Source organism: Gavialis gangeticus, unplaced genomic scaffold (assembly GCF_001723915.1).
Source record: "Gavialis gangeticus isolate Ggan-Ray unplaced genomic scaffold, GavGan_comp1, whole genome shotgun sequence".
NCBI lineage: Eukaryota > Metazoa > Chordata > Crocodylia > Gavialidae > Gavialis > Gavialis gangeticus.
The window spans coordinates 14,219,389-14,230,273 of NW_017729001.1; the positions used below are offsets into that span (position 1 = coordinate 14,219,389).

General features: G+C 47.3%; 1 protein-coding gene across 1 annotated transcript; it reads right to left on the reverse strand.

The window, feature by feature from the left end:
- Nucleotides 1–2,375: 2,375 nt before the first annotated feature.
- Nucleotides 2,376–9,838, reverse strand: GSTT2B (glutathione S-transferase theta 2B). Its single transcript, XM_019506894.1, has 5 exons — nt 9,677–9,838; nt 7,054–7,141; nt 5,774–5,924; nt 3,821–3,997; nt 2,376–2,667 (listed from the first exon to the last, which is right to left on the reverse strand). The coding sequence occupies exons 1-5, from the start codon at nt 9,786–9,788 to the stop codon at nt 2,467–2,469; spliced, it is 729 nt and encodes a 242-aa protein (XP_019362439.1). The 5' UTR covers nt 9,789–9,838; the 3' UTR covers nt 2,376–2,466.
- Between the last annotated feature and the right edge of the window lie 1,047 nt (nt 9,839–10,885).

Sequence of the window (10,885 nt, forward strand, 5' to 3'; positions counted from 1 at the left end):
TGCCCTGGACTAGCAGCAATTCGTCTGGAAAGAGCACAGTGCACCTGTAGCACTATAAAGTACGAACAATATATCTCTTTTTTCACTTCAGATATTGTCCTGGCCCATCAGTCTGTGATTCCCCATTCATTTTCCTGTGCTGCTCTGTCCCCCTTGAGATGTCTAACACAAGCCATCTCAAATGCATCTACAGCCCACAGCTGCTGCTGTGGGATTGGCAAAGCTCCTCATATTAGTTTAGCTATCTGTAACTCAAGACAGCAGTGCCAACAGGCTCCCTGATATACTGGTAGATAGATGCTTTAAAAAGAGAAAAAAAATCAGTTCTGAAAACCTGATTTCCTTTGCTTCTCCCCCACTTTTTTCTCCCAAAAATGAGGACTGGCAAAGGGGCAGGAAAAGAAAGCATTGCAAGAGACCAAAAAGACATACACGCAGGATGGGCCAGCCTGTGAGTTTCTTCAGTACTTTCCCCTGAAGCAAATGTAGGTTAGACAACAGCAACCTCAAGCTCCCCTAAAAGCAGAGTGCCATAGATGAGGCCTGAATTCCTGCACTGTTCGTGGCAGGGCAGACAGGAGGCAAAAGGAGAAGGCTCTAGCTGGCTGGTAGTGCTATGACTGCAACACAGTTTTGTGAAGGATGAATCCAGCTGCATGTGCCTGACTGCTGGGGAGAGCAGCAGTGCAGCTGGAGGGGAACTGAACCACTTCAGGCTGCGCGGGCATGTCAAATGTTGTGCTCTTACATAGGACTTCCAGCCAGGCCCCATCTGTGCAGTTTTTGCAATTGCATTAGAGTCCTGGCCTTTCCTACTGCTGAAGGATGATGGGTTGACTAGCATGTCATGCAGGTATTTAGCCTGTGACAGTTCTGTGTATTTATTGCTTCATATTAAAACAAAGCCCCCCAAAATTGTTGGGACTCAGAGCCTAGGGGCAGGTGGCTACTGAAGTAGGCAGATCAGTTGTAGTCTGGGCAAGCTACCCATTTCTAGTAGAAGCCAAGGCTGCAACTCTACTGTTCCCATTGTGTTACCTGTGCATATACCAAAAATTTGCAGGAGTCAGCATAGTAGTGGCATTGCCTCAGCTCAGACATTACATCTACTGCTGAACAGCTACCTTGCAAGGTGTACCAGCTTCAGATATTGCTGGTCCACCATTAGCACTCCATGCCAGTGAGTGGGGAGACCAAGGGGTTGTAGCCACCCAGGACAAACCCTGTTCACATGTTTTCCATTAAATTGATTGCAAGCTTGAAAATGGACAGAGGAAGGGGAATATACTGTAACCACCTAACCCTTATTTACTTACCCTCTTCACCTAACACGCAGCTCCAGATGCTTCCTCAGCCTGTTGAAGGGTGTTTGTGCCTGAAAGCTTGTTAAGAAGAATTTTTCCAACTATTTGAGTTGGTCTAATAAAAGATATTGGATTCACCCAAAGAACCTTGTCTGCCTATGTCCTTAGACCAACACAGCTACAACCTACACCCTTGAGGCTGGCCTGCACTTCTCCCTCCACCAGGACTTCCAGGTCCTGCAGTATTCCTTTCAAGGTAGATTTTCTCACTTTCTGAGCAGGTGATGCTGCAGAAGCCAACAGGCTATTGCAGGACAATAGCAAGGAAGCTGACAGCTCAGCAGGCAGAACTGGCTTTGGTCTCCCCTGAGGCAGTAGACAAGCAAGTATCTTTACTCAGCTGATTATGTCCCCTTTGTAAACACAGACCCCTCACGTCAGGAAAGTGATTTGTGCCTGCAAGTGTCTGCATGACCAAGCTTTAATCCTTGATTCCCTCTATATCCCTCTTTGCTCATGGAGTTGGATACAGCAGCCTCTAGTGGCAAGATGTTCTAAGGAAACAAACATCTCTATGCAAACCTCCCACACTCTGCCTTTGTGCTTCTCACCCATTCAGCTGAAGGGGTCTTTCCTCTTTCATTGTAACCTACTACAAAGGTGCAGTCTGCTCTGGGTATAGATGTGCCTGCAATCTCTGTCTTCACACAAGTTGAACACTTCTTCTTTGGACAACTCTTTAGCCCCACTTGCCCAACCTGACTTCCTAGATGCAAATAGAAAAAGCAGGCATTGCAACAGAGGCCTCTAGTAAGTGAGGTGTGTGTTAGGGGAAGGAGCGGAGTGTTCCTACATAGGTAATGGTTGGGGGCCTGAGGCAGATGCAGAAATGACAAATCAGGGCCTGCCACTGAACTGCAGCTCACTGTTCTGTTCACAAAAGAGGCTCAGTGCCTCACAACAATACTTTTTTAAAATTGATTTTTATTCTTTCCCTTATATATCACCAGAGAGTGGGTATGCAGGGAGTGATTAAATTGGGGTTACAGGGAGATGTGTGTGTGTTGCTGGGTGTACATAGCCAAGAGGAAATGGTGTTGGAGAGGACTTAGACATTCCAAAAGTGTCTTACACAGGATTAGCATTTTGTTACATTCTCATTTTAGTTAATTAGCTTCTGCAGCATGCATGCCATTTGTTCCCTCAGCTCTGGGACAAGTTCAGCAACACCGAGACTCTTGGCATTCAGGATCTGCTTGTGTGCTTCTTGGAAGAGCTCCTTCCCTATCGCTTCCTCCACCCGGCCTTGCCACTCCGCCAGCTTGGGTCTGGGCTTAAAGATCTCATACCCGGCTCCCACAGGCTGGAGAGAGAGAGAGAGACACACACACAGAGCAAGAAAACATGGCAGAGCAGCTTCTGTATGAACAGTCCAAGCAGCATTTGTTAGTAGGATAAAACTAAGCCCAACTGAGCCAACATCTTCTCTTTTGGGGGTTGGAAGAAATATGCAATAATGGAGGATATCACATCCCAGATTTCAATTTAGTGGGAAACTAACCTCTGGGAATACCAGCAATTAACTGGCAGAATGTGTAGGAAGATAACTACATACATCCCCAGTCACCTTAACATTTGTAGGGAAAAACTCATGCTAATGAGTTTTCCACTGAAAACATTTCAGAGCTTGGATTTTAACAGCTGTTTGGCTCAGTTGGTTAGAGCAGGGTACCAATAACACCAAGACCACACATTCAGTTCCCAGTTGGACTAGATGATCTCTTGAGGACCCTTCCAGCCTTGCTTCTCTCTGACAATTTCTATAGGATACCCAGAATGTGCAGGATTGTCCAAACATGAGGAGTGGGGCATTTATCTGGATATCAAAAATAAACAAGACCTAAAACCAAACAGCCCAAATTCCAGTGATTAGGACTATATTTTGTAAAGCTGATCGACTAGTCAAAACACATTTGGTCCAACCAAGATAGATTTAAGACCACAAATCAAAAAGGAGAACTCTGCAATAAGTACTTATTCCTCAAGGATAGATAATAATGCTTCAGTTACATGAATGAATTTAGAAGCAGTAAGAATGGGTCTTCACATTGCAAACACATGGGGAAAAAAGGCCTAAGTTTTGCACTTGAAGACAGACTAGCACATATTTTCACCACACTCTTTTGTGCAACTTCAGGTCTAAGGAAGGGACATTTCCCATCTTTGGGCAGCCTGAATTAAAGGTACTCTTCCCATTTCTGACCAGTCTTTTCCTGTCACCTTAGCAGTGACAGTGATTGTAAATGTTATTCAGAACTCTTTTAAAATCAGGAAAGTGACATTAAAATGTAGGCTGCAGAGAAAGCATCCATGTTTTAACTAGTTTTGGGTTGTCAAAACCCAGCTTTCCCACCCCACTGCACTCCCATTAATGAAGTGCAAACTTCCCTTCGAGATTTTGTGGAAACTGGAGCAACATCTTGGCCAGGTTCAGTAACCCAGCTGGAACCACTCACCTGCATAATCTCCACAACTGCTACCAGGTCAGCCAGGGAGATCTCGCTACCTGCAATGAAAGGCTTGTCTTCCAGAAACTTCTCCTCAAACTGCTTCAGGATAACATTCAGCTCCTCAATAGCCCTTTCTACTTTCTCAGGACAAAACGGCTTGCCTGTAAGGAGAGGCAACAGCACCTACCACAGAAAGAAAAAATGCAGTTCTTTAAACAGATTCAGCTTCTTGCTTTGGCCACTGTCCACCCACAATCCTCCTGAGTTACCCTGAACTATTTTAAGGATCCCTCAATAATTTACTGGCAAGGGGGCTGGTTCTGCAAACCCCCTCTTCCAGGGTGTGCAGTGTTAACCTGTACCATCATATCTCCCCTCTGCCCCCAGCCAAGACAGCCTTGTTCAGATTCTCCTGACTTTGCAGACATTTGGCTTGGGGAAAAAAAAACAAAAAAAACAAAAAACAAACAAACACACACACCAAACCAAGACACACTTTGTAGCACTTGCAAATCAGCACCTTGCCTCAAGGCAGAAGGTGTCATCTTCACAAACAGTGTCAATAGTCAGACAAAGCTGCACGAAGTACATGGTTTCTGATCCCTCATCTTTACCTTGCTCTTGCTAGACCTGTTGCATTTGTTGCTCTGGTTTATGTGCAATAGAGACACTGCCTATGTAGATTTCAGCTCTAGGAAGAATTGAGGCTGGAGCAGGGGTGGGCAATCATTTTGGCTGGGGGGCCACTTAGGGAGTATTACTGAGCTGTCATGGACTGGGTCAGTTACCCACCCCCACTTTCCATCCCAGGTCAGGCACTCTGCCCCCACCCCTCTGCCACAGCTCACCAAAACTCCCTAAGTGGCCCTGTAGGCAGATGGGAGGATGAGATGGGGCTGCGGGTATGCAGGGAGTGGGGCAGGTGGGTAGGGCTGGAATCACTGGTTGATGACAGAGCAGGGCTAGGACCCAGGGCAGAGCTGTGATCTGCTGCCTGCACGCCCCTGCCTGTGGAACCGGCACGCATTGCAGGGATGTGCAGGGAGCAGATCACAGCTTTACCCTGGCCCTGCAATCTCATCCTCAATCCCCAGCTCTGCTTGCCTGTCCCACTTCTAGATACTGCTATCTGCCCGCCTGTGGCCCCATCCCATCTGCTCAGCCACATGTCCTGCCTGCAGGGGTCCCAGGCAGTCTCCCTGGAGACCCTGCTGCCCGCTCCATCTGGCATCCCCAGTGGTGGGGCCAGGGAGCTAGCCAGTGGGGCCATGTCTGGGAGCAGCAGCCAGAAGGAACCACTGCCGCAGGGGCTTCCAAGAAGTGAGTCTGCCCATTGCACCACCCCAGCCCAACTGTGCGCCCAGGGGCAGTAGGACTGGCTGCATGTGCCACATCCCAGGCCTGTTCTGTGCCTAAGTCAAGTGGGGCCAAGGGTCCCTCTGGGACTGGACAAAAGTCCTTGGCAGGCCGGATCTGGCCTATGGGCTGTATTTTGCCCGCTGTGCTGGAGCATAAAAGGAGTCTTTTCAGGAAGTGCCACGTTAGCTTGATAAGCAAAGCACTGGTGAACACAGACAGCCAAAACAATGTGAGATCTGGCTATTTCCCACTATAAGCCTGTGTGTTTAGTTAGCGAGGTGCAGCACGCATGCAACCTCCTCAGATATCATCCCTGGAAATCCCCCCACACAAAGCTGCATGGTTGATCTTAATTCTGCACTGTCTGATTTCTGGGCATTTCATTTTACAACCTGTGTTCTTTTAATGTAGTTTTATGAGGTATAGAGACTCCCATCACCTTGGCAGTATAGACCCCTTTTCACATCAGAATAATTTGAAGTGAGGTGGCTACACACTCCTGTGGGAGAAGGGCTCAGTTTTTCCTCTGCACAGTGTCAATTTGGATCATGTTATGGGCAGTAGCTAGTATTCAACTCTGTTGGAATTTAACTTCCTTACCTTGCTCAGGTAAACCTTGCATCCTGCTGCCCTTATGCCAGTATGCTGCCAGGAGAGATATTCATCAACCCGGGCCCGTTTCTGCAGGTCAGAAGGGTACCAGTGATCAGGGGTCTTGAATTTTCGGCTCAGGTAGAGAAGGATTGCATTGCTGCCAGACAGAGAGAGACAACATGGGACGCGATTTTAGAGAAAATGAAAACAGATTGTCCTTTCCTTCTGACTGACTCCTTGCCCTGGTCCTACAACCAAAGGTCATGTGAAATCAAGCTTGGGCCTGGTTCTGATAGACCCAAAGATCTGTCCTTTCCCCTTGGACAGCCTGTCCTGCTCTCTATTGCCAAAACCCCACACTTCATTTACCTCCTATCAGCTGCATGCCTGGGTGCTCTCGCTGTCTCACAGCAAAAGATGCTGCATGGAATCATGTAGAATTGTCACAGAAACATTGCAGGAAAGCCAATGGCTCCCTCTTAAGATCATCGGTGTCAGAGTTTGTGCTGAAATGTTCAAGGGAAGTCAAAGGTATGCTTAGAAGTGTTTTGCTTGGAGCCAAATTCTCTCCTCAGTGGCAGGGCAAATGAAGAAAAGCCACCCTCCTTTCTGCTTCCTGCACCACCCATTGAAAAAAGCATGGAGTCAATAGGAGAAAGTAGCTTCTCCTCTCCCCAGCCCTCTACTTACTGACTTAACAGCCCCCAAGCTACCTGCTCATTTCAGTGGAAAGAGGAAGAGCGCTCCAGATATAACCAAACCTGGTACACTTGCTGGGTTTCCAGCTGCAGTTGCAACTTAACTTACACCTTTCTATCCTAGCATGGAACCTACAGCCAAAGCCCCTGGTGATTAGAAAGATAGCGTTACTAGACCTGCACAAGTCAAACCTTCCTGCACATGCCATCATAGTCATGGGCCACTAAGGACTCTCCAGCTCCATGTGGCTTTGCAAGCATTGGGCCAGCTGTAATGTTCCTCTCCATGCAGCTAGCAGGTAGGGATGAGCCAGTTTTTAACCCCATCCTCCTGGCTTCAAAGATGGAGTGTGCATGGCTGGAGTGTAGCACAGTATAAGGATAAAAGCGAGGGGGAGAGACAGAGAGGTAGGAATGAACAGGAGAAAGATGAAAGAGGCTAAAAACAAGGAAGAGAAAACAAAAAGAAAATGGGAGAAGAAACAGAGATGAGTTTGAGATGCAATGAGATCAGATTCTAGGCATGGGACAACAGAAGAGCAGGCAGAAGCCAACTGCTGTGATGGCAGAGAGCTGTGTAATCCTTACCTCTCTGCTAAGGTGAAGTCTCCATCCCTCAATGCTGGCACTTTCCTTAGAGCATTTACCTTGTCGAACTCTTCAGTCATGTGCTCTCCTAAAAAGATTTACAAGGAATGTAAGGCATTGCTGATGTTATGGAAGGAAGCTTCCATTTTACAGGGGATTAACTCATTGGAAGTTTAGGCTTAGCACAGAGATCAGAACTAGGCTTATCTGATTAAGACAAGATCAGCAGAAATTGTGGGACTTTTGCGAAGACTTTCCAGCTCTGATCATAAGAAGTCCCACAAGAACAAGTGTTTTACAATCCATACAGACTGTGCACCCACTTGATTGTCCCTGCTGTGATCTCTTGTGTAAGGGTTTGCAGAATGGGGCTCTCTGTTTTCAAGTTCCTGCAGCAAGCCTGGAGCAGAGAAGTTCAGAGAGCTGAGTGGGATGGCTCAACTTTCTGTAAAAGCAGTCTCAAAGCTGATTCCCAGGTAATACCACAGCTTCTGAGAATCTTTTAGTTTTCTGATATTTGAGTGTCATGAGCAGGACTTGCCTATCATTCAGAAGAGTGCTTTCATTTGTACCAGTCTGCTTTTTGATGAGCAATGCAGACCACATCATTGGACCAAGCAACACAAATGATAAACACCCAGGGCTCATTCACCTGCTCCTCCCCCATCAGATACACTACATAATGCCCCTCAAGTGGCCAACAAACAGGACAAGCATTATGTGGAAGAATAGACACTGACTTGGTCTTGTGTGCGCTTGTGGAACTGATATGACAGAAATGTTAGCCTGGTGTAACCTCAGAGACAGCAAGTCTGTGCTTCAAGAACCAATTTGAATGGGAAGTTGCAGAACAAGAACATAGCCACAGACTAGATTGTGTTAAACAAGATTTCAGCAGAGCAAGGCTGCAGAGCTCTCAGGAAATTATATTAAAACATAAGCAGCAAACAGAGAAGAGTCTTGTGTTTCAGTCTTTCCTTACACACATGCCTCGTTTCCTGGGTAGCCATTTTAGTTGTCAATTTAGTTTCAGATCATGGTTCTTCTCCAAAGAGTGGCTATATAAAGGGGCCTCAGTCTACAGACTCACTCCCTGGGTGAATTCAATGCTGAAGAAGATTTACAGTGACAGATTTTGAGGTCTTTAGTTGCCTAATTCCCATTGAAACTAGTCCTTTTATAAATGTGCTCTAGCTCTAGTCACCCTACAACTCCCATAGCTCAAATTAATGTCATGCCCTCTAATCCCTTATTGTGCTCATCTGAAATGGTTACAGAGCTCCACCTGGTTACACCTGTATAAGCCTGTCAGAGGAGTGGGACCCACTCCTGTATCTGGCCTGGGCTCCTATTACAGAAGGCAGGGTAGATCTGCACTTTATATAAATCTATTTTGGTTAATCTCCAAAATCATAAGCTTTTGTGTGCTGAAGCTCACTTCATCTGATGCTGTGAAAGAATGTGTACAAAGCAGCGTACAAGGAAAGATACATTTGAATACAAAAGGCAGAGTGGGGGAGGGAAGAGGAAAAGGGGGAGGATTTGCTGGGAAAGGCAAACAAACAAGCTAATTCCAGGTAAAGGGATAAGAATCCATAGTCCCCATTTAAACTATATTTAAACACAATCCAGTCTCTCTTACTACTGCCCAGTATTTTTTTCCTCTTACCTAGGAGGGAGGTTAGGAAAGAGCCAGAAAAGTGCTCAAGCCCCACTTCAATTTGTAGGTTGTGCCAGATATCCAATTTAAGGTTATCAGCCTTTTGATAGACAATCCAAAGAGAAGTGGGGCCAAGCCAGTCTGCTAGTAGAACTAGAAGTTTCTCTGTCACCTAGCCATAGCAGTTTCTTGCTCTTTAGACTGCTGATTTAATAAGCCACCCCCATACAGCCACCTCAGCATGGATGGCATTTGTCTCACAAAACTTAGAAGTATATCTGAGCAGACAGCAAATTCCCTGCCTATCCCAAGTACCATCCTCCCAAGAAGGTAGGCAAGAGGTTGGAGTCAGCCTCTTGAGATAAAGGACTCTTCCAAGGAGCAGAATCTGGACCCCGTCATTCTTCAGAGACGGACCTTCTCTGAACTGCAATGGGTTGAAATGTGTAGGTGACAGTAGGGCCAAAGCACTGTGGAGAACAAAGTGGGCCGTCTGGCCCCATCAGACTCTACCTGTATAGGGAAGGTACCACTGGGGAACTCAGCACAGGAGTTAAGCAGCAGCTAGTCTGTTATTCTAGTCCTTCCAGTTTGATGGCTGTCTGAGAACTTTTGCCAGGGATATGAAGTGCAAATAATAGCAGGGCCACGCTTCTTTAACTTATTTGCTATCCTTTATATCATGTTCCCATGGTCACTGCAACAGATGCAGGACTGATGTCTGTCTGTGTTTGCAGCAAGCAAGATCACTTGCTGACAGTCTGCACAAAACCCAGGCCTCCAGCACACAGTAGTTACTCCAGGAGGGAAAAGTCTCCCTTAGCTGACAAAGGAAAAGAAATCCCCTCACATTTGTTTCCACCTCCTCAGCTGACCCAGGTGGAAAGAAGAGGAAAACAGACAAAGTCCTGTAACAAGCTACTGGGGTTGCAGTATCCAGACCACAGTGAGCTCCTCACTCACCTTTCAGGAGGTCCACATGCTTCAGCTCAAATGGGATGTTGTTTTTCTTGGCAAAGATGAAGACAGCCCGGCAGGGCTGGGAGAACAGGTCCAGGAACAGCTCCACAACCATTGTGGCAGCTGGAATAGTTCAGAGGAGCACAAAAATGCAGCCTGTGGGAGGGATCATGAACAACTGCTCTTAAATGGGTGACAGTCCACACAGCTGGTTACTTTGGACCAATCAAGAGATGGCAGGGCTCTTCCAGCCCTCCTTCCCCAGAGGAGGGGAGAGGGCTCAGGGGTTAGGAAAAAAGAGAGAGAAATGCAGAGCTCTCTTACTGCCTTTTTTTTGGTATTAAGTTAAACTCTGAAAACAAAGAGATGGGAGTGGCACTAGAGCACAGTCCATCTCAGACTGAGACGCACAAACATTATTATGGATCTGACACCTAACAAATCTCCCTGCTTTTAACTGGGTACAATTTATTTGTCAGTCCACAAAGTAACTTCCATTTGCACAAGTGACTTAAGTTTAGAAGGCTCTGGGCAGTGTTTTCAAAAGCACTACGCAGTAGGGCTGTGCAACGCTTCAGGTGGTGATTTGATTCGGAGGAGATTTGGCCCAATTTGATGGCCGAATCTCTGAATCCGAATCAAATCAGGGGACCAATTTAAAGGTCTGAATCAATTCAAAGCTCTCTGAATCTTCAGAAAAGATTTGGAGAGCAGACCCCCATCTGGCCCCCCGCCTCAGCTTGGTACTTTAAAGAAAAGCTCCGGTGTTAACTGGGTGCTGCTGGGCAGGGGGTAATCCCTGCTGTCCCCCACTGCTCCACGCTGCATGGGGGGCTCTGCCACGAGCCCCCCAACCCCTCCTCACTCCCCCAGCCCTGCCACAGGTGTCCTGCCCAGGCCAGCTCTGGCCCTTTAAGAAGAAAAAAGCTGAGAAAAGCCCCAGCTCTCTCCACTCCTGCAGTGGACCCTGGGCTTCAGGGGCTTGTGCAGAGCCCCCCACGGTGCAGGACAGTGGGGATCACCCCAGCCAGCAGGAATGGTGAGTCCGGGGGTTTTTTTTCCTTAAAGGGCTGGAGTTGGCCTGGGTGGGGCACCTATGACTGTGGGGAGCGGGGGGAGGAGGGAATTGGGGGGCTTGTACAGAGCCCCCCATGCAGTGTGGGGCAGCAGGGATTGCCCTCTCCCTGGCAGCACCCAGTGACCCAGGGCTTT